This window comes from Ammospiza nelsoni, chromosome 4 (genome assembly GCF_027579445.1).
Source record: "Ammospiza nelsoni isolate bAmmNel1 chromosome 4, bAmmNel1.pri, whole genome shotgun sequence".
NCBI lineage: Eukaryota > Metazoa > Chordata > Aves > Passeriformes > Passerellidae > Ammospiza > Ammospiza nelsoni.
The window spans coordinates 21,269,831-21,294,307 of NC_080636.1; the positions used below are offsets into that span (position 1 = coordinate 21,269,831).

At 39.8% G+C, this 24,477-nt stretch overlaps 1 protein-coding gene across 1 annotated transcript in view; it reads left to right on the forward strand.

Annotated features, from left to right (window-relative positions):
- The window catches only part of DOK7 (docking protein 7), a 59,650-nt gene that overhangs the window by 16,300 nt on the left and 18,873 nt on the right, over positions 1 to 24,477 (forward strand). Inside the window, exons 5-6 of the mRNA XM_059471174.1 lie at positions 4,273 to 4,380; positions 5,856 to 6,730. Of these exons, the coding sequence (XP_059327157.1) occupies positions 4,273 to 4,380; positions 5,856 to 6,730 (983 nt within the window). The remainder of the gene's footprint in view (positions 1 to 4,272; positions 4,381 to 5,855; positions 6,731 to 24,477) is intronic.

Genomic DNA, 24,477 nt, shown 5'->3' on the forward strand with positions numbered 1-24,477 from the left:
CGCAGCTATTAGTTGGAAGAGAGCTGCTGTAACTGGCTACTAGTGTGATCTCTTTTTTGTTTTTCCTTGAAGAGATATTTAGAAAACAGTCCAGAGAATTTGCATTCTGTCTTGACAGAAGTCTAGATATGCACTTAGTAATGAATCTCTGATTTCTTGGTTTGTAATCTATACTGAATTGCATGCTTATTATTTGAGAAATGTTTGTTTATCAGGTGTGTGTTGAACTCCTTTTTTTCACTAGCAAGATTCACATTGAATGCCAAACCTGAGCACAGCAAAGGCCCAAGAGCCCATCAGGGATATCTTTGATCAATGGGCAGATCAGTACTCTCTATATCTGATTATGTGACAGTCTAGTCCTGCAGTCTGGAAAGACCCCAGGTGTGATGTTGATAGTCTGGATGCTCTTTTTTTAATTCTGGAAGCTTTTTCAGGCTGCTTTGTGACTGACTGGAGAGTGTACAGTTGCTGCTTGCTGAGGATCCATTGATACTCTTTTTTTTTGTTGAAGCTTGATACACCTTTGGCCATTGCAAGACAGCCCTGTGGCTGCCTTCTGCAGTATTTGTTCCAAATGGATCCTCCTTAAACCTTTAGGGCATCTTTCCATTCCTCCAGACATCTTACAAGGTGTGGAGATGTTAGCTAGAAGGTGAGGGTCCAGGCCTGATTTACAAATGTGCCTACAGTTACACAGGAAGAAAGAAAAGAGAGATTTTCAGCCTAACTTATTTAATTTTGTTTAACAAAGTAATTAACCAGTGTTGCTTTTAAGGTGCATATAATCAATTGGGTAGCTGCTGACTGACTGGATACATTTTTTCCTGACAGGTGCTTATTGAACAGCCTTGGAGCTTTGAATTACTATGACACTTTATTCCTATGTTACCAAAATATTCTAAATCTCCCACGATGAGCAGCTGATGTGGCTTTAATGAATACCCACCAACGTAATGTAAAAATATAATCTCCAGCAGAGGCATTTTTAGTCCAGCTAAATTTGATGTAATCCTTCCCCTTTGCCCCAAAGCAGTGTTTAAGAAGATTTCGATGACTGCCTCACATAGAAGATGATTTTCTTCATAGCAAGGGATCCATGTTTGATTGGAAAATGATAAAAAAATTATTAATTGAAAGACCTGAATGAGTCACAGGACAGAATCCATTTGTTAACAGTTTGGGGAAGGAAGGTACTGATTGTTCTTGGAGCTGCTCTCGGATGTTGTGTGGGCAGAAGCTGTCGGAACTTCCTTGGACAGCTGGCTCAGTACCGGTCACGCTGCTTCTGTCCCCCTGGGCTACTAACGTGGCAATTTGCCACCTAGTTATTTAGAGGCTGTGTATTGGGCATGCTAAAGGTAGAGGATGATGCCAACAAATCCAACTTTGTGTTATTATGGCCAAAAAAATGTATTAGAAAAAGGGTTATCACAACAGCACTCATGGGAGGTCATAGGTTATGCACTCCAATGAGGACTGGTCCCTAAAAAGTGGCTGCCAGTGACTTCAATCCATAGTCAGATCCTGTAGGAAAATGTCTTGATTAGAGCTTGGTCATCTGTAACCAAAAATACTGGTACAAGAATCTGTTACTTCTGGGAAATAATATTGTGGGTGTTTTCCATGGAAGTCTGGCTTATTAGCAGAGAAGATTCAAGGTGAAACAAAGACTTGGTTAAGACTGATAGGTAATTATCTAAAACTTAGACTGTATGTTTGTCAAGTTTTGAAGTTTTCAATAGGTATTTCCTAGAACTTGCTGAGGAAGGTTTTTCTGCTTAATCTTTCACAAACCTGGGTGATGAGAGCAGCACATAACTATGAACACAATTTTATACAAACATTTTATCCATAGGCAATCTTTAAGGGGAAGGTTAACCAAAAAATTTCCAGTTCTGTTGGACAGACAGAGGTTTCATGTTGTTGGGTGAAACCTGGTGTGTTCTGTAGCTGTGTAGCTGATAGGGAATTTGCCTTCTGGAAGCAATTGAACACGTGAAGTGCAAACTTTCTGACTTCAACTTCCTTCCTACCTCATCTTGTATTTTATTATAATTTTACAAGATCAGTTGTTTGAATTTCTTTTAATTATGTCTTTTGCTGTCTGTAAGAGGGACATAACTTACTTCAAAAACTAGTTGTTGTGTAGGTGCCCTAGTTCTGAACATCTGTATTTGTCAAGTAGTCATGTTCTGAGGAAAGTGAAAGGACCTTTCCTACTGGCAGTTCTTTGGTGTGAGAAGGATTAGTAGTGTCTGTTTGCATCTTTGTTTGACCAACTTGCTGATCTGTTATGACAACTTTATACTTAAAGTGCTTGTAGAACATCTTTCTGGGACCTTTTTGGACATAAGGAATTTAACTAGATACACTAAAGTAACTGGAGTAGAGGACATAAAAAAAATAGGCAGCAGCTTGTAACGCTGTATGCTTCTGAGAAGATCTTTGCATGGACATGTCTGTGTTGCACCATAGGTGCTGGTGGCCAAATGTTGTGCTTTCCTTTGGCAGAGGTCCATATGGAAGCACTGGGGGTTACATTTGAGTAAGCAGTCACACAGGTTTGAGGTACTCAATGCCTAATGTAACTGTCTTGCAGTGTAAATAGGAATGGACACCTAACAAATAATTCACATCAAACATTCCTATTTTCTGTCTGAGCTGGGACACACAGAGGTCACAGACCCTGTTTGTCATGGGCGTTGTTGCCTTGTCCCTGTTAGAACACCCTTGGGTTCCAATGTTTGTTGTTATAGGTGGATTGTGTATATCTTGGTTTCTCTGCTCATCTTACCCAGATTGCAGACTGCCAAAGATGGAAACCTCCTTGACATAGGAAAGAAAAGTTAGAAAGTTCAGCATTGTCATTTCTGTTCCTACCTAGGACAGGTCAGAAAGGGAATATGATTAGAGAGGAGAGACGTGGCAGTTTGTTTCTTGGGGCAGTTGATAATGTAGGCAGCTCCCATGGAGCTTCAGCTGAGCTGGCAGTGCTCCTTCCCCTGGTTATGAGCTTGCTTTGACTGCTGTGTTGACAATATTAAAACCAAGTCTTTTAAAAATAAAAAACCTGGGGTGAAAATGAAACTTTTCTTTCATCTTTCCAACTGGTTTTTGTTTTACTAACTCAATCACAACAATGTATAGCCTTTTTCATCCTCTTTTCCTTTCATTAAATGATTCAGTGTTTTTGTGGTTTGCTTCTGCTGCCCATTTGATCAGATATACAAGTGCAGCAGTTGTGAGGAAGCTAATCTGTTTTTGCTGTCATTAATTACTTTCCCTGTGTGTTAATAAGAATTACTGAAGTTTCTGATGATGAACAAGTTAGCAGACCTTATCCTCTGCAACTGCTGAGCATGACAGACTCATTGCTGCTATTTGAAGGGATCTGTAAGGTTTCTCTTGGGATAATCATTATGATTACTTCCAACATCTGGTTTTATTGTTATGCCTTCTGGAAATAAAATTATTTAGAGGAAACTGGCCTGTTTTACTGATGAGACTCCCACATTCTGCTTTTTTTTTTGTCTTTCTGCCTTTTTTTTTTTTTGGAATATAATGAGCTGCCTTCAATGAAATAATCTCAGCTGGAATGGCAAGCTCACTAAAATGTATGGGGAAAATCCATAACAGTACATTGTAGAAGTGGTTTATATCGTCCTAACTTGTCTTGTCTTAAACATGAAGACAGAGAGCCACTGGGGTTGCTTATTTTATCTCTGACATCTGAACTTAATGACTGTCTGAACATCCAACTTGAAGGCAAAGTCTTTGTAAATAGATGATCTGGATTGGAAGATGTCAGTTTAATCCCTCTGATTCTGACTTTATGATGTAGATTTGTAAATTTCTAGGATGAAAAATTAGGTTTTTCTGAATGTTAAAAATCCCAGTGAATCCAGTGAATTCAGGACAGATTTTACGTGGGTCAAATTAGCTTTCAAGTTCTCTAGACCTGATGGATGCTAATTATTTCTGTAGCTATTGTCTTTGGTGCTGTGCTTTTCAGTGTTCTGTCCCTGGTGGTAACTATTACAGGCATTGGGTATAATCTCTGAAAATCTTTTATAAGTTACTGTGTAGCACATGGCCAGGATATGCTTGAAGTCAGATTGTGCCATACATTTTTCCAATCAGCATTTAAAGCATAAGAATGTCTTTTTATCTTTCCTTACTTTTTATTTATTTTCCATATTACCTCATTTATTTATTTATTTATTTATTTATTTATTTATTTATTTATTTATTATCTGTTTCTTTTTAAAGATCCAAGTACAAACCCAGCCTATTCAGAAGAAAGATTGGCTCATGAAGCTTTGCAATTAGAAAAGCGTTTGAGCTTGCTGTCCCATACAAGTCGTCAAGGTAGTGGAGGTAAGAAATATCTTTAATTAAATAAAAATACTATGTTATGTTCCTTCCTGCCCAGGCTTTAAAAGTTGTATGGTCTGTGTTATAAGATGTGGAGCTTACAAGAAAAAATACTAGAGAAATGGTCAAGACATTTGATTTATGTTTCCTGTGAGGCAGTTCTCCAACAGCATTGTCTGAAGTCCTTTGATGTACATTGGAGGTTTTCAATTCAGCAGACTGAGTTTTGAATCAAGCACTATTAAACCAGGAAGAACATTTAGGATGCTGAGTCCTACTGAATTCTTGCATGTAAAACTTAAAAAGAACTGTCTGCATCAAATCTGATATTTGCTTAAGTACCTTAGTCAATGCAGCCTGTGAGATGGACTCACTTGTATGGTTCACACATCAGACTTACGGCAGATTTTTGCAGTAACACATAGGACTCCTGTGCTTTTCTCTGCTATCTGTACATGCCTTTTCTGGATTTGTTAGTGTATCAAAGTAGAATTGGTGTCTAGCACTGGATTTGTAAAAGGGCCTGTGCCCTGAACTGCCATTTGAACTGTTTAATAGCCAAAGTTAGATCATCCAAACATCTGCTTTGCTCTTGACTGTAAAGCCTACAAGCCTAAAAATTGTCCCTGTGAAGATCCTCAGGAGCTTAATTATGTGCTTATATACATGTCCATGGCTGCTTTGGCCCAGACACTGCTGGGTAATGGGGTTTGTGACTGAATTCCAGTGAAACTTCCTGAGGTTTTTCTTAATTTGCACATAACTACTAGACTTAACTGAATGGGTAGAAAAAAATGACACTTGATAGATAAGCATGCCTGTTTTTTTTTTTATTTTAAATTCTTCTGGTCAGAAATCGCGACCCAACTTCATGTACAGTTTCGGACTTTGTGCTACAAGAAAGTGGTTTTGTATTTGTTTGGTTTTTTATTTGTTTGTGATGTTTATGTTTTGTCCTTGTGCTCTTTCATGCCAGTGTTTAATTTTGGCATGATGGCAGTAATTACCTGCTAAAATGCCTTTCTTGCAACTGTCATTGAAGAAACTATCTTGCAATATAGACATAAATTTATCACAGAGGACATTTTCGTATATAGATATGTAAACGTTTTTATAGCAATATTATTCCTTTTTTTTTATTTGTGCAGTGATGTATGATTATATTTTGGTACAGCAACCCAATTAACTGTACGAAAGTAAAATATGTTTGAAAAGGGCAGAGCTTGGTGCATAAACTTTTAAGAATTTAGCCTCGAATGCATGATGTTCCACAGTGTGGTAGGGTTATGGCAAGGTAACATACCATTGCATTTTATTTTTCCTGTGAGTTATTGCAGGAATTTCTGGCTTCCTGACGGCAGTTCCACTTACAAAAAGCAGATGGAATCTCTGGGCCCTTCCTGTTAGTGCATACTTGCCATGCTTGAGTCTGTTGATTGTGTTTTAAACATAGGTTGATGTGTTTCCTTCTTTTCCAGGAGATGACAGGAGTATTTCAAGCTCATCTTCAGATACCAGCCACTCGGATGTCAGTGTTGGGAGCAGGCTGACAGTGTGGCCTGAGCAATCTTCAGCCAGCACCTCTCAGGAGAGCCATGGGCTGGCAGCTGCCAAGGGCATTCACCTGGGAGAAGAGAAGACCCTTCCAGAAGGGGCACGTGGCACCACCAAACCCCCTCCAAAGCCCCTGCGGTCCAGACAGCTGCAGGAAATAGGACGTCAGAGCTCTTCTGACAGTGGAATAGCTACTGGGAGTCACTCTTCCTACTCTGGGAGCTTCTCTTCCTATGCTGGGAGCTTAGACATTTGCCATGGTGATGAGTTTGGATCATTGCTAAGCTTGCCATTGAACTTCCCTTCAGATCAGAGTCTATGTACTTGCCCTCACAGTGAGTCCCAGAGAGGTGTGGGATCAGAGTATCAGGTTCCCAGCTCTCTCAGACACGTTTATGATATACCCAGGAGTGTGTTACAGGCAGCTTCTAAGGAAGTGCAGCTCAAGAGTGCAGATTCCACGCTACCCAAGGACCAGGCCCTGCCAGCTCAAGGTGCCAGTGACCCAAGACTGCTGCTGCCACACTTGGAAGCACGGAGGGGAGCTGAGCACAGCCAGCACAGAGGGAGGCCTTCATCCTTACTCACAGAAAGCAGCAAGGACTCAAGTGATGAGACATATGTGGATTTTGTTTCAAGGTGGTCAGACACAAAACCACAAGGACAGGTGTCAGACTCCAAAAGTAGTGAGCTGTCACCACCTGGTGGGGCCTCAGCTGACCCCTGTGACACATGTAGCCCCCACCCTGGGATGACAAGAGCTCTTTTTTCATCTTGTCCAATCTGTGGTGGACTAAAGGTAAATACCTAACACTGAGCTGATGCTAACGAGCCTTAGTTAATAGAGCATGATTGATTTAAAGTTACCTAAGTTGTAGGTCATAAGTAATATTGTTTCCTTTATATTCTGAACAGGTAATAACTTTTTCTGTTGTTCATGCTGAAATGGAGAGGCTTAGCACATGGTTTCCTCAAAATCTGTTCCTAGTCATGGAAACACTGAACAATAGAGACCACAACCACTACTTTTAAATTGGCCAATTTTGGCTTTGGGTACATGTAAGTGAAAGAGGAAAGTTTTTCAGGCACTGGATTTGTCATATAATGGCAAGCAAGCATGAAAGACACTGACCTGTTTTGCTGTGAGTATTTACAAAGAAAGAAGGGAGGTGAAATAGTATGTGCTGCTCTTAAGGAGATCTGAGTGCATACTTTTATTTTATTGATGTTTTTCCTTTTCTTTGTCCCTGTAGTTTGAGCATGCCTTGCACAAGAAGCCAGGTTAGACCCGTTTCTCACTGAGGAAATACAAGATAGCCAAGTCAGCATGGCAGTCTGGTTCTGTGACTGGCCAATGACAGGCACTTTAGAGGAGGTACACAAAATTTCACAAACAGTCTACAAACAGGACAGTTTATTTGCAGAGAAATTTATTTTTATCACCAGTCGTGTAAAGAATTAATACCTAAACTGTGGAGGTTCACTTGCCTTTCCAAACACATTTGCCAGTATCTAAGACTGATATTCTTATAAATTCTTTTTGGACCTGCTATGTTCTTGTCTTTTTATGGCAGTAAGCTTTATACATCAATTATACATTGTATGAAAATGTATCTGATTTTATCCATGCTAGAGAAGATTTTTTTTTTTTGTGAATGTGTTTGCTAAACTTGAAGTTAAAGCTACTTGTATTAGTGAGCTCTTGAAAGGCTGGGAAGGTTAGAGGGAGTGCTTAATTTAGGGAATGTGTGAAGCAAGGATTCAGCAAGAGAGACTTCTGCATGAAGAATTAAACACTGCCATTGAAGTGTGTGCATTTAATTAAATATGAGATTACATAAACCACTGCTATGGAAAGGGCTTGAATGCCTAGTAGGTGATGAAAGAAAAATTAAAAGGTTATAAATTTGAGGGATTGTTTTCCTCTCATGAGGTGTTTCATGCATTTGCATCATTGAGTGCCTTCACATGTTTGCAAACTGGAAAGCTCTGTCTGCCTGGGCCACTTGCACAACCCCATCACAGCACCTTGGATGTTCCTGTGCCATGTGCCTGGAGCACCTGGCAGGTAGGGAGGCACCTGTGGGACAAGTTGTCTAAGGCTGTGGTCAGTGGAATCAGTGATTTTCCAAGGCCATCCTTGCCAGCCACCTGCACCACAAGCCCTCAAAGGCCTCCAGCCCAGTTCTGGAAGTGTGGCTGCAGGCAATGGGGTGCACAGCCAACATCTGCTGTTGGCTTCCTGTGGCTGCTCCGTGTAGTCAGGGAGAATTTGGGGAAAATAACCAAGACTGATTTCTGGAAGGGCTCTGCTTTGGGGTTAGAAAGCTTAAAAGTGGCTTTGTTATAGGCAGGGAGGAAAGGAGTAATTCAGCTACAATTAGTTCACATGGCCTAAATGTTTCTGGGTGACCAGAATTGTTGGTTTAGATGTGAATTTGTCAGATCTTACCCTGGCTATCTGTGGAAGATGGGAAGCTGAAAGTGAGTGTTCCATTGGATATCTTCAAAATCATTAAGTAAAAAAAAGTAAATTATGTCATTACAACTGCCTGTTGACCCCAATGACAAATACCCACATCTTTTATTACAAAGCGGTGTCAGGTTTAACAGTGTTTCTAGCTGCCCTAATAAGTTGGCAAGAATTTCAGATATTGTCTATACTTAAACAAATTTAGTGATAAACACTGGTGCAACCTTCTTCCTAACTTTTGTTTTAGCATGAGATATGTACATCTGCTTTTTTTTTAATCAATCCATTTATAAGCAGTCACGAAAGAAGTCTCATTAAATGGAATGATTCATGGGTTTGTTTTTACTTTTGAAAGAAAAAATAACCCTTTGGTGCACTCTCTTGAACTATCATGAATGAGTTATTTTAGCAGTATTTAATGGACGCTGTCTTTGGCATTTCTCCTGATGAGTTCAGTGAAAGAACAAATCCATAGGCTGTAACTAAAAAATAATTATTACTCCTTGTACTTTGAACAGAATATATTTAAGTTAGGGCCAGGAAGAGTTGATTTATGGGTTGATGAAAACACCAGGTTTTAATGTTTATTCAAATTCGTGCTCAAAAAGCTTTAATGTGCTGGTGTTTGGAGTTCCTTTGCAATTTTGAGTTAAGCTGTTAATTAAATTGTGTTAATGGCTTTTAAATGCCTACTATTTAAAGTGACCTGAGTGGAGGAGAGTCTGCAGCAGTAATTAAGGCTATAAGCATTAGTTTGTTTGTGCCCTTTGGCACAAAAGGCACATGCCCTTTGGCACATGGAGATTAGGTTTGTAGTTTTGGGCATGTCTGTGTGCATGTTGGAGTTCAGCATGTGGAGAGTTGGAGAGAGGTTGCAGGGTGAAGATGGGCATGGTGGGGGTCCTGATGGGATGGACTTGTTAACAACCACCTGCTCCTCTAGTGACAAAGATGGTGATGAAAACAGGGAGAACAGACCTGGGAAAGTGCCAAGGCTCAAACAGAAAACAGGGCAAGGAAGCCTTTCTGTCACTCTGCATGAAAAATAGAACCAGCATGACAAGAGTTACTAAATATTGCTTCTATTACTTGTCTATTGTATTTCATATTAGACATGGGGGGCTAAGAAGCAAGCATGCAGGGTGATTTGCTTTCTGTTGTATGTAATTGTGCTGTGCTCAGGATGTCCTTTACAGATTTCCAAGGTGTGCTTTTGCTATGTAATTTGACCTAGATGATTTCAATGCTGTAGATGATTGCAGAGGTGAATTAATTGTCTATTGTAAGTATAATTTAAGCTCAGAATTGATTGTTACAATTTCTGAGTAAGCTGTAGAGATTTATTATTAGACTTTACTTATTGTGTTTTTAACTACTTAACTAATACTAATTTGATGAATAGAATTTCATTGTATGCTTGTTGCTCTGTAACTTCCTTTGATGCTATAGTTTGAGAAATGTCAACTTTTTTATAGTTTTTTTTTTTTTTTACATCACCATTGTTTGTAAATTTTCTTAGAAGTCTGAAAAATAAAAGTATTTTCCAACTGGTTTTGTCCTTTTCCATCTGACAAGTTCTGGGTTTTGTTTTGCTTTGCTTTTTTGTCCCCTGACCTCCTTCTTGCAAGTTGAATTAATATGGAGTGTTTATGGCTGTCTCTTCATGCTACTTAGTGTTATACTCAAATAACTGTTGACAGCTCCAAATGTGCCTATTAGTAAGAATTACATGTATGTATGTCTAGCTCATGCTAAACTCATATTTATGTCACTGGGAGTTCTTATTTATGTAGAAATATAGTAATGAGTACTGCTTTGGTAGTTAACTTGCCATGATAGAGGAGAAAAGAAGTTGTGGCTGTTGTCATCAATGGCTTTTGGTATTCAGCCACCAACTTGGGTTGATGATTTTAAAATACCAAGGCCTCGTTGGGGACAATATGGTCCCAAATTCTGTATGAGGTACTTGTATAGTTCCTGCTACCACAGTGACTCTGTGCCTCAAACTTTGAATCTCCCAGCATATCTGTAGTAAGTGGAAATACAGAAGTGTGGTGGTCTTGATGGTTTTGTCAGGCAGCAGGATCCACAGCACTGAGGGGCTGAGAACCCTTCCCTACACAATCCAGGGAGGACTGGCAGCTGCCTTGGGAGCTCATGGATCTCAGGTTAAGTGAGGAGTTGGTTTGGTTGGTAGGATATTTAACTCTTTCAGTCTGTCCTGTAGAAACTGCTTTGTTTTGCATTACAACTCCAGAGGGTGGCATGTGCATGGCTCTTTACTGCAGTGCTTGACGCTGCAGCCCCATGTCCCGCTTTCAGAGCTGGGTAATCTCCTGCAGCCTTGGGTGAGTGCAGAGTCTCTGTGTTCTAGAGAAACTGTGAATATCTCCGTGTCCCTTGCGCACTATAGACCAGGGAGAGGGACTAAGCCTAGGGAGAAGCACAGCTGATGTGACTTCAGGCAGAGAAGGGGCTTCAGCTCTAGAGCATCCTACACTGACTTGCCTGGTACTAATTTCACCAGGGTCATGAGCAGCCTGTCACTGGCTTGGGAATATGGCCTTAATCCTCCAAATCCTGTACAAACCCTTAACCCTGGAGTTAGCAAGTGTTTCTCCTGTCATTGTAGATGCTCCTTTTGAAAGGGGTGAAAGAGAAGGCCTGTAATGTGTTAACTTTCTTAGTGAAATCTGAGAAATGGCAGCTGCATGACTACATGGCCATATCTGTGTAACTGAGAATGTTTTAATTTTTTTTGGCTTTTAATCAAGTACTTTTCTAATGTAGTACTAAAACAGATACTAAAGAAATCACAATGTACTGTTATCTACAACCTTAACTTAGCTATATTTTTTCTGTTGGGAGTCATTACCTCTTTCCCCAGGAGACTGAAAACCTTATGTGTTTATCTTGTACTGTGTTTATTTCCATGCTTTCTCTGACAGTGTAGGAACATGATTATTTGTAATTGCACATCTTTTACATCTCTTTTTTTTACAGTATTGACGTGTGGTGCTGTAACATTTTATGCTTCCTCCCACCTTTAAAAAAGCTACAAGCTGTCTAAATTCTCAGCTGAGAAGGATGCATTTGTCATCTTCTACAGCATTGTTGCTGCTTGTATTTCTGCTCTAATCTCAGAGCTCTGGGCAGTTGAGCAACACTGTCAGAACTATAACAGGAGCAGTTTGCACCTCAGAGGAACCTGGAAATTAATGGTCATTATTGACCTGAATGATATGTTTGTGAGGTTTCTGTATCTGGGTCTTGCTGGCTTTTTGCATGAATTAGAAAACTTACTTTTGTGCTCTTTTCTTTCAAGATTTAATTCCAGTTGTTTTTCTATGAGTCCTGACTGTGATACATGAACCAGCAGTGATGTGCATCTCCCAGCATGTGTCACCACTAAATGAGGTGCCTGCACTGGACAATGATTTGGCCATCTGGCATTTTACTTACATTACTGTTACTGTAAAAGGCTCTGAAATTTTTACAATAAAGTAGTGTTATTCTTCAGACTTCTCAGAAATTCAAAAGTATCTTAAAGCCCACCAGTTTTCCCACAGCATCTTTCTGAAATAGAAGAAATCCATGATCATTGCTGCTCTTGACAATGAAATGCAGTAATTTCTGGAGCTGGACAAAAGCACCTAGTGCTGTGCAGATCAAAGATGAGAAGAAGTGTCATCACTTCTGTCAGTTTTTCAATCATTTTTTTTTCCAGTTGAAGCTGACAGAAAAAAGGGGCATAAAACAGGTGGATTTAGTGTCAGGTTTAAGGCTACATTTGTTCTGTTTTTCTTTTTGTAGTTTTGGTCAAGAGCCTAAGTCTATTGTAGAGATGATCTCCATCCTCTTGATCTCCTCTCCCATCCAGGTGTGCTTATGCACCGTGTAGAGATATTGCCTAATGTCAGCTTGCAGGAAAGGAAGAATGTTTTTTCTTACCAGTTCCCCAGTTAACTTGTCCAGTATTTAATGCTTCTTGGCAGCTTTCAGGCTTCACTCCCAAGTAACCAAGGAGAGACCCAGCTTCCTTTTCCATTGTTGTTGCTGTTAAGAGCTCACATAAGTGACCCAGCTCTTCCAAAGGTGGGCATGGAGGAGATCAAGGGGTAAGAATTTGGATTTTAGATGTCACAGGAACACATGAGACATACCAACCCTACCAGGGCAGTGCAGATCTGACTTGCTTTCAGCCCTGTAGAGGTTACCTTATCTCTTATCTAGAAAACTGTACTCAGGGTACTCTCCAACTATCATGAAAGAATCCTCATAACTTTTGTGCAAAGAATAAGAGTTTTAATCTAAATTTGGAATAATAACAGTTGGCACACCTTGGGCTCTTGGCACTAAGGGAAGAAGACAGCCTGTGGTCTGTAATGGGAAAAGCAGTGCCTGCCACAGAAGCACTGGTGAGTGAAATGATAACAATGTCAAGAGAAGAGAGCATCCTTCCTTACATGAGGGAATACAGACAGTGTAACTCAGCAGAATTCATTCTTCTGTAACAAACACAAGTGTTCCTGGATTGCTTTTCTGTCAGAGAGCCTTGGAGATCTTGATAAACCCCATTATTGACCTTCTATCCCCATCACAATGAACAAACTAGAAAATTGGCTTCCTCCCCTAAATAAAATCAAGCTGGATAATAGCTTTTATTATTACTAATACCAATGGCTACTTCTTCCTCTGTTGGGAGCAGTAGCTTTTCTGAAGAGAGAAAGAAATGCTTTGAAGGGGGAGTCATATGACAATAAAAGCTGGGAAAAATTCCCTTTGGAATGTAGAGTTTGTGGGGTTTCTGGTTTTGATCCAGCTGTAAAGGAGAGTCTTCAGATTGCTTGGAATGTGGCCAAAATGAGAAATGGAAGGCTTTTTAAAATCTATGTAGCCCCCCCCCCCCCCCCCCAAAATACAAATCCATTTATTTCTGGAAAAATTCAACAGAATCCTACAAAGTGTTAGCAAACACTTTCTATCTTCATTTTATAAAAGGGAGAAAGAAAAATTCACCTGCAGGGAAAGGAAAGAGAGGAAAAGCATAGATGTAAGGAAAGCTACATTACATGGAGCTGAACTCAGGGGAAGTGAATAACTCCAGTAGCAGCCCTGGAATAAGATTCCCAAGTTTGATTCCCATACGGCTTATCTCCTTCTGGAAGATCATAAACAAAGTTACTTTCAAAAAACCTCAATTCCTTGACTTACATTTCTGAAAAATGTTTGTAATGTCTGCTAACATTCTATTTTTAAGGTTGTGCATTAAAAAGACTATGCAGGAAATATTTTGTTTTGATTAACAGTCAGTGATATCAAAGTAATTGCATGGCTCAGAAGGAACTGGTGAGTGTCAGTAGGATAGCAATCACTTAGATGGGATGTCTGGAGGGCTGACAGCAGCTCCCTGGGAGTAGATGAGAGGACTGAAAATAGATGCTCAGTAGGGGTGTGACCTTTCCAACCAACCTTTTGTGACAGAACCACTTAAACTGGAAGTATGCAAATTAGAAGGTTGAAATGTGTTCCAACAACATTAAACAAGCTGGTCCACAACTCAGGACAAGATATAGGAGTGGAATTAGTTTTGGTAATTCAAATTCCCAATATACTTATTACTTCAGGATATCCATGGAAGTACTTTCAGTCTAGCTGATAACATGTCAGCAGAGTTACAGTGAGTTGTAATTACTTGTAATCAGATTATATCTGAAGGTGTTGGTTGTGTTGTGGTGTAGGCAAATCCTTACTGTTTGTCATATTCGACCCTATTCCAAGTTACATTACTTTAGTCATAAAGAACACATAATTTTTCCATCTATTATGTTTGTGAAATGTAATAATATGGTAACAACATCTTCCTATGGGTAATGCAATTTTGGGATTTGTTAGCATGAAAATATGTGGCAACAAATCTACTGAATAGAAAATGGTTTATTACCTACTCCATTGAACCTGCTCCATGGTTTCATTATACTGAAACCAATTTGAGAAATGAATCACTGAAATATATTTATGTGTTCAGACCTGAATGAATGCTTCCCATAGGCAAAGAAGGTAGTAAATGTGCAAAAGCCATTCTGATAGAAAAATGCCTACCAGTTTTTAGGATGGACTATTTTTAAAGTTCCTTGAGATTTTATTTATTGTTTTGTTATGCAAAGTTCTGAATGCTTCTGCTGAAATGCCAGGGAACTTGTCTAGAGGAGAAAGGAGAGAGAATTCTTTAGAAGCTCATAAGGAGGAAAAGACTGTCAAATTTACCCCTCATGCAACTGTATAGTTCTGACCAAAATGTTCCTCTGAGTTGAGCAGAAGTCTTGTGCAGACTTCATCTCCTTTCCTTTGACACTCCTGGAAGCAAGGCCGCTGAATCAATATGGGTAAAATGTTCACTTCATTAGAGATTGGGGCTGCATGTGAGTTAAAACAAATAAGATGAACCTTTGATATTTAAAACAGGCAGATTTCATACCGTGTCCCACAGTAGAAGAGTGGAATTGACTGCTCTGGACCTGAGGGAATACAGAAAGAATCCATACTGCAATCTGGTGGTGTTCTTGCTCTGCCTGGCTTAGTGTTGAGTGCATCTGACAAACCTGCCCACCATGCTATGAAGCTGCTTGTCTATGCAGACAGGCTGCTGGCAGGAGTTTGTGATGGCAGAGTGGTGTTTTGGGCACTGTCTCACTTTGTAAAGAGAGGAAAGCAGCTTGAGATTTGGACTGATGCAGGGATTTTGTGCCAGGGTTTTCTTGTGACCAGCTTACCTCACTCTATCTGTGATATCTGTATTTCTTTCCCTGGGCTGTTGTCTGATGGGATGATGTTTGTACAGGACTTTGGATCTTGAAAATTCTGTCCAAGTGCTAAAGATTATGTTAAATGCAATGTTGTCCACATGGTAGTGAGAGAGACAAAATTTGTTTGCCTTTTTAGAGAACTGTGGACAGAAAAGGAAGTCATTAATGAGAGTTGCTAAAGGAAAAATCAACCTGCCAGGATGAAGCAGCTGCTCCACAATTATTGTTTTAAATTGTGGCAAGTCTATTAATAATTTTTATAACTTCAACAAACAGTTGAAAGCTGTTTTCTATTTAATGAAAGACCACAAAGCATTGGTACTGCATAAGTTATTTCAAGAGATTTTTTTTGTATCTGAAATTGAGCTTGAAGAATGGTGTCTTTCAAGAACTAAAGTTAACAGAAAAAAGTTATGAATGTTGGAGCCTTAAACTCAGTTGATTCAGAAAATCTGAGACTGAGGACATGGCAGTTGAAGATCAGTTCTTTCTAAGAATGGGATTAGCCTGAGGGCTGACTGATTTTTTAGCATTCAGAAAGGTGCAAGGTATCAAGAAAATGCTTGAGGATATGCCTGAACTTCAAGCCAAGTTGCAACAACAGAGGGAGGAAAAGACTATACTGGTATTATGTTTTCTCAATGTATTCTTCTCTAAAACCCTTACGGAGAAGCATCTTGCATAAAATGTAATTTTGCAAATTTTTTTGGGTGCAATGACTTTCCCCCCCCCCCCAATTTCTCTATTAGATCAAAAGCCATTTTGCCCAAACAGGGATTAGGTAAAACTCAGCTGTTCCCCAGTAGGAGGTGTGAGAGCAGATGACTGCAGGGAACTTCTGGAGCAATGTTTTTGGTAGCAAATTAACCCAAATGAGTTCCCATGGTTCTGGCTAAACTTAGTTTTGAAATGTAGGAACTCTGGGTAAGAACCAAGGTGAACACAGTGAAACCTCAGTTACTTCACCTGACCAACTGAGTAAATCTTTAAGTGGGAATAAAGCTCTTTTTACCAGTTTCACACAAACTTTTCTGTTCCATTCCTAAATGACACTGCAGAGGGAAGTGCTTCCTTGCATTCTGGCCATCCCTGCTAGTGTAACAACATTTTGTGCCTTGAAAAACTATCTTACTTCAGTCAATAATTCAACCTGTGAGTGTAGGATAGAAGTGCAGGGGAAAATGTAATATGGAGCTACTGTGTGTTTTTTGTCCCCTCTGGTTCATCTCCAGGGAAATTTGATGCATCAATAAAACAATGCAAAATTTGTGTATGTGGGTCAAAGTTAGACTGAACTTCCTCGGGTGGGATGAGGATGTTAAGGTCAAAATAAATGTGACTAATATGATAAATGAAAGCCAGGATGTGTGAGCGAATAGCAGTCATATATAGGACTTCTAGGCTGCAGTAAATTGCCTTTACTGCATGCAAGCTCTGCTTGTATGTCCTCCTTGGAGTTATCTTCCATGTCTTTCCATGATTTTTCTTCCAAAAACAGGGTAGATGAAAGAAAGCAGACCTTGGGACTTTCTCTGCAGAAGTTCAATCCAACTCGAGTTCAAAGTATAGATGGAAAAGGGACTCTGAAGTTGACTTTGTGCTCTTAAGTCTTGTCACATGAGGATAAAGGGTTATTTGCAGGATAAAATGCAGCAGCCAGCTGTCAGTCAACTAAAATGACTGTTTCAACAGCTGGGAATCAGTGGGACATGAACTCTGGCTGTGTTCCCTCTCCCCTAGCCACATCCTCTGCAGTAGTCTGGATTCTGTGGAATCCTCTGCTAATTCAATGCTGATTGGAAGCAATTCTGGATGTACTAGAAATTTGAGCCTGGAAAATATTAAGGAAATAGAAACCTTTTCCAGATCTAGTTTATTAGAAGGACAGAGAAGTGCTAAGTGGGCTATATCAGGGCTGGTAACTGTACACTTGAATCCCCTGTAGCACAAGGAAAACATTTCCAGATGAAGTTTGCTGATTCATCTCATTCCTGGAGACACAAAGTCAAGCAGAACACACGTGCTGTGGAGATAACTACTGTAGGAGACTTTGGAAAAAACTACAAATATAATTGTGCCCAATAATTTATTGCACTGCTCTCTGATATAGAAGAAGCCTGGGAGCAGCCCCCATGGATAGTTAAATATCTCTATCCTTTGAAGCTGTGCAGCTTAATTATAGTTTCATTACTTTTGGCAAACCATAATTTCAGTGATGGGCTGGGGATAAAGAAAAACACTTGTCTTAATTTTACTATTTTGAGCTTTTCCTCCCTTATTTGTCCTTCTTCTTCCATCCATTTCTTTGTGATGATCACTGATTATCTTGTTAATACTTTTTTCTGGAAGTTGACTAACTATAGCTCTAAATGTGAGGTTGAAAAAGGAGGAAAATGAATGTGAAGATCATATTGCAAGGCTTTCATTTTTGTTCTTCATAGGCCCATAATTAAGCCCACTCTAGTTCTCTTTGTGGAACAGGATGCACAGGTTATAACAAGGATTCTTTTCTCTGTGTCTTTCTGTGGAATGGGCTGGAAGGAAGGAATCAAGTAACTAGTCTAATGTAAATTGGCATAGCTCCATCAGCTACAAGATAGGCACAAGTGTATTTTTAGTGCCAGCAGAAGATAAGCTCACACTGTGGAGCAACAGTCTTTGGGGAAATAGAGGAAGAAAAGGACTTGGGGCTTTCCTCAGGTGAATGTTTCAATATGATAATTAAAGCTTAACTTTTTCTATCTGTAAAGACCCCACAGGGGCAGGTTTAATTTGTCTCTAAGATCTGAGATTTCACTTTGCCAACTTTTGAAATGTTTTCATTTGAGTCCTTCTCTGTTTACTGTCACTTCAGCTGTAGAGTTGAACTCTTTATTTGCAAAAAGTGATCCCTTTTCTTCATTAATAGCTGGCTTGGATTTTAAATCTTGTTGCAAGCAGAAAACTTGGGTAAAGCTATACTTCATGCACTTTTGTGTGTAAATTTTCCATAAATTGCTGCTTTGCTAACCACAAGAGCAAGGCCACCTGAATCCCTTTGTGAGCACGTGTGTCCATAGGTCCATATGTTAGTGACGGTCCTTCTTGTTTATTTTCAGCCTCTCCAGGCTTCCTGCTCCATAGTACTTTTGTACTGACTTTGACTACCTTGAAATGGGTTAATGCTCTGACTCAGAGCTCTGTGGTTTCTATTGGGCTGTGCTGTTCTGAGAAAATGTACAGCAGTACTTCCCACTGGCCAGGTGTTCACAGGTGTTTCTGCAGAACTCAGGTGCTCAGTGGGGGCACAGTCAGTCTTGTGAACTTGAAAATGCAGAGGGAGTGGATCATGTGAGGGGTTGCATTCCATCTGTGAGCACCTTGCCTCTCCTGCTTGTGTTATGTGCAGAGTAAGAAGAACGAGCTGAGAGGCACACACTGATTGTTTGCACAGAGTCAAATATGGTTTTCATACCTGCTTGGGCCCATCTGAACCTCAGTTTCAGTAGTGGGGGAGTTTTGCTGGAGTCTCTGCCTTGTGTGGTTTCCTTGGGTGCAGAATGAGTGGAAATTAACAGATCTGTTGTACAAGGAAGCTCAGACTATCGAATGTGGGGAAACTGAGTGTATTCTCAATAACAAATGTTCTTGCAGAAGTGTAATGCTACCCCCTGTTGGAATTTGGGATATATGAAACCAGAGTACGTGGAATTGAAGCCTCTGACTTTGTGTACATTACTTTGTTTCCATTCCACTTGACAAGACTTTAGAAGTACCAGTCTCTCTTAAAAAAAGTATTTTTTAAACATAAATAGGAAAGTTTTTTTTTTTTCCTTCCAGTTACCACTGAATTAAATTTGAAATATTCTTTCATGGTGAAATACAGCTGCAAGCAAAAGTGCCTGTCATTTTACTGTCTTTCTATAAGAATACAAATGTATAACCTATTAATGTTGATTTTTATTGTTCACAAGCATCTCGTCATAAAGAACTTGCAACTTCTAAAACAGAAATGCAGCTTCTCTCTTTGCATGGCTAAAGTTACAGTGTTTGCTGTGATTCAGGTGCTGGCTGAGGAAGGGCACTTGTGCTCCCCTGTGGAAATGGGACTGGCTAAAGCAGTGCTGTGGATGCCCTGCTGGACATGGAACAGTCTGGAAAAGTGTATTTGGTCTCTTGTGCATTGGCATTGCAGCAGGAGTTTCTGTCTCTGCCTCAGGAGAGCTGAGCTGAGCAATGCTCTGGAAAAGGGAATGTAATGTTTCTATGAAAACGTCTCTAAAAAGCTGACAGCACTGTTTTGAATTGGAAAATCTGCTATGTGTCTTAATGCTTAAATTAAAAATTGTTCTTTTTCATAAAAGTGCAGAACATCATCTGCTACTGTAAATCAGGACAGCTCACTTGAGGAGTTGGGGAGAACAATGTAGATGATTCTAATTACCTGGAAGAATTTGTTGTCTTTATCTTGGCCCTAAGAATATCTGAAATACTGAACTTCAGATTGTATTGGGCTATTTGCCTTTGTTCTTAGATCTCACAGCTGGAGAGAAAGCATTTATCACTTCTGAGCTGAGTGTGGTTTATTTTAATGGCAATTGTGTAAGGAGTCATTCATGCCCTGAATGGTAGAATGATTATTATGAGATATCTGGTGAAAGATGAGGCAGTGAAGGCTGAGGTTAATGCATTGCATTATGTACTCAGCATCAATTCACAGGTGTGTTTGTTTAGGGTTCTGTGCTCTGAAATCAGGAGATGCTGTTAAGTTTGAGGAATATATCCTGTGAAATTTACATATGGTGTTTTTATTTTTCATGAATAATTACTTTTAGTTCCAGTCTTCTAACTCCTCCAACATTCTGCCTGTGTTTATCAAATACATTGGATTAAAACTGGTTTCAGAGGCAATTTGCTGTGTCTGATGTAGCCATTTCCTCTGGTGGAATTCTTCAGCCTAGTCCTGGCTCCTGCTGTGAAAAGTCCTCCTGTATCATGAACCAGGGGTGAAGTGTTCTCTGACTGTACTTCAGTGTCTTTGTCCTGTGAGATCTCTTCAGAATCTTAGATGAGCTCATCCCTTCAGCAATATTCATAATCATTAGTGTCCATCTTTCCATCTGAGTTTCTTATACAGCTCTCCCTAGAGGGTTTGCTACTGCAGCCTCTCTCTCTGCAGATTGTCACTATATTTATCCCTACAAAATCTCTATGAAATAATGAAGTGCTTCTGCCTGTATAGAAACCAGTGCTTCTGAATTTTACCCATGGTTAAAGAGGAGAGACCCTCAAATTCATGGAAGTATTGAATAATTTTGTTTGATCTGGAGCCATTATATCAAATGAAACCATGAGAAACTCAAACCTTATGAAATCAGTTAGAAATGGTAAGACAACCCCAAACCCTCAGTTTGACAGAGGCGGCAGAGTGTCCTTATTTTATTTATGTGTTATAACTTGTAGTTTTGGGCATGTCTCTGTAATCACAAGATAGCTGATATTGCTGCTAGGACAGTTTAGGAGGGTTTGGTGTTTTGTGCCTTCAGACTTTGCTATTGACCCGGGCTGAGTGTTGCTGCTTTGGGCCAGCTGTATATTCTCCTGACTTATATTTTTGTCTAGCAAGTATGCAAGCTTGGCTTGTAGCAATGCCTGGAGACAGACACAAACATCACTGATGTGTTTACACCAGGTATTTTATATGCCTTTGACGGCATTGCATAGCTGCTTCCTCTAGAATACTTCTGTGCATAATGAGATATGTGTGTGATGTTAAAAGGATGTGGTTTAGGTTGGAAAGTTAAGCTCCTCAGTGTTGAGGAATTGACAGATTTACTGTTGCTCATGCCATCTTGTAGCCACACATGTGTCTCTCTCATGCAGTGAAGGAAACAGATGTCCCATGGACAAACTGGTATGTGACCATGTAATTGCATTACAGTGCAGTTGTTCAGCACACTCCTAGTGTGACTGTCCTTGTAGTAATTCTAGGTCTGGTTTTGAAAAGGCAAAGACAAGAGCAAATCATGTGCCTTGCTGCTGTGTCAGTTTCCCTGTGGGCTCATATATTACCAGTAGCAGAGCTTGAAATTTGACCCTTCAGTGTTGCAACTGAGAATCGACCTTGTGAATTTCTGCTGCCTGGCAGAGGGATCCAGCTACTGGCTTTCGTGGTAGGGAACTCAGCCCAGCCTCTCTTTCTCTCCCATGAGTGGACAGCTTCCGAGTATGCTCTAGGCAAGTTGTGTCATTTTGGGAGGTAATGGTCACGTTCTGATGTTAATGGTTGTGGTCTGGTTGTGTGACAAGAGACTCCTGGCTGCAGGCAGCTGGGAAGCCCAGAGCAGGGAGCAGGAGATGCCTCTCAACAGAAGCTTAAAAAAAATTACAACTGCAGAGGCCTCTGTAAAAAACATTAGAAGAAAGCGACACAAATCTGGACTAGAATTAAACAATACTTTTGATTGTTTCTTAAACAAGACCTGTACCTTGTAGATGAGCAGAGCTCATATATATATATATATATATATATATATATAAATAAAAAATATAGAGGGGTATATTTTAACAGGGGTGTATTTTATGCAGGGGTATATTTTAATTTGGCACAGCCCACGGCTTGCTAGAGGCACTGAAATTCCCAGCTTCATGCCTCATAAAATAGCTGATGTTTGGGCTTGGCTGAGCAAGTGGAGATGTTTCTAAACTGACTTCAGCAGTCCTTCTGTAGTTGGCAGTGGGCTTGTCACAGATGAAGCTGAGTAATCAGGAGTTTGTGGCTGAAATTAGAGCCCTGCACCAATGAAACATGCTATGGGCAGGAGTTTGTTTCATTGGAGTTGTTAGAAAGGATCATAGAGTTAAAAATTTTGTATCTTTTCTTCTGAGCCTGATCAACTGCTGGGTGAAAGAGCCCAGCAAGGCAGATAACCTTTAAAGGTTGCTCCATGTGACTGTATTTATTGACCTTTCCTGGGAACTTTGTTTTTCTTGTGGCAGCCTAAGCATTCAAGCTTTATATTTTATTATGATTTCGAATAATAGAATAAATCACAGTCTTTAATCCTTACAAGAAAAGTACTAGAACTGTCACTTTCATTAGAGACCGGCTCCTTTTTGCTGAAATATGTGAGCTTTGCAGAACTTTACACGTACTTTTTCTCTTCCATTCTCTAAAAGCACTTTAAAGTTCTCTTTGTGACACTGATTTCAAAATCTTCATTCAGGATCTCTCATTGAGCCCTTTGCTCCTTTGAGAAGTTTCTGATCGTTCAAGTTGATTGTAATAAACTATATTATGTGACTGTAATCTGCTGCCTCCCTCTGCACACAAACTATGTGAAGCAGTCAGAGGCTTGTGATGATTTGCCACCAGCTACCCACAGCATGCAGGAGAGTGTTTGTTCATTGTTGGAGACGTCTGCTCACAGTTCCTGGTTTTCAGGAACCCAGGGAATTTTGAATCATGATTTTCATGGTTTCCTGTTGAAAAACTGGATATTTTGTGTAGCCTTGTTACTACATAATAGCTTTAACATAAAGGGAGGGAGAGGAGAAAAAACAATCTAGATCATCTTCTCTGCAAAAATGAAGCATTTGGCCAATGTTGCAATCAAGCCTTTGTTTATGAGTGCATTTTTGGAATGTGCAGAATAAAAATCTCCCAAAGTAAATACTTGCTTCTATTACAGTCAAGTACAAAATCCTGTTTCATAACAAGACAAATCTGGGAGCCTCTAATTTATGTTGAGCTTTTCTTCTTCATGTTTGAGGACTCAGATTGGGGCAAAACTTCAGATATGTGCTTAGACTAAAGCAAGAGAGACCTAAAAAGCACAACTATTTTGTGCTGCAAGGGACCTTTAAAGGTCGCCTACTTTAACTCCTCTGCTTTGAGTAGGAACACTTTCCATTAGGTCAGGCTCCTCAGAGCCCTCTGCAGCCTAATCTTGAATGTTTCCAGTGATGGGACATCCATGACTTCTCTGGGTTACCTGTGCAAATGTTTCACCACCCAGGCTAAATCTATCTTATTTTATTTAAAACCATCACCCTTTTTCCTATCACAACACAATCTGCTAAAAAGTCTGTCCCAATCTTTCTTATACTAAAAGTACTGAAGGGCTGCTCCATGGTCTCCCTGGAGCCTTCCTTTCTCCAGGGACAAGCCCAACACTCTCAGCCTTTCCTGAAAGGAGAGGTGCTCCAGCCCTCCCATCATTTTCTGTCCATGCTCTGGACCTGCTCCAAGAGGTTCATCTTCCCTGTGCTGAGAACTCTGACTCTCAGTAGGTGCAGAATAATGGAGCTATAAAAAGCTGCCAAACTTAGATGAGCTGAAAGAAAAGCTTTATTTCTAAAGATACACAGAGGGAATTACATAAGCTGTGGCTGATGAGGTGTGTCTGAAATGTTGGCACAGTTCTCAGGTGACTGGCATTTCATTCCTCTTGCCAGTGATCATGGAGCTCTGCTCAGCATTCAAACCTACAGAGCTTTTTCTTGGAAGTGTAGGTTACTCCTTTTTAGGAGGAAAAATAGGAAACAAAAATATTTTGGCTCTGTGAAAATGCTTGGTTAATATTGATCAGCTATCTATCATAGCCAATATGGGAAGAATTAGTTTTAAGACAATTTTTTTTTGTGTTTTGGTTTGTTTGTTTGTTTGTTTTTTATTCATCCAACTGGCAAGTTTCTGGCTCCTTTTTATGCCACAGAGGTGAGCTTGCAAAGCTGTTCTGGTGCTTTTGGTCACTATGAATCTGGAAAAACTTCTTCTATAGCCCGGGAACTGTGCAGTGCAGTATCTTTGCTCCATGCTGTGGAGGTTATATTAGATGATCTGGAATTTTTGGGCTGGTCTTGGACCCAAAGACTAAAACTCCCATAAGCAGCACCAAAAGCAGGATTAGGTATGTAATCAGTAAACTGAAAAGTTGTATAGATATGGGAAGGCCTGCTCTTCTTCCTGTGGGACCGTATTTTTAACTGCTGATTTTTTTTTTTTATGAGAACCGGTGTGATCAATCACATATTTAATGAAATTTAAAATGAGTGAAAGTTTGAATATAATAAAATGAAGCTTAAAAAAAAAGGTGAGAGGAAGGCAAAGATATTCCAAATATACACAGAAAAGGGAAAAGAAAATCCCATTTTGATCATGAAAAGGATTATATGCCATGGTGGTTATTTGTTATACAGAAAGAAATGCCAGGCTTAAGTTCTATTTAGCTCTTTAGGGAAATCAAGCTAATCTGTGGATAATGACCCAGCATATGAAACCACTGG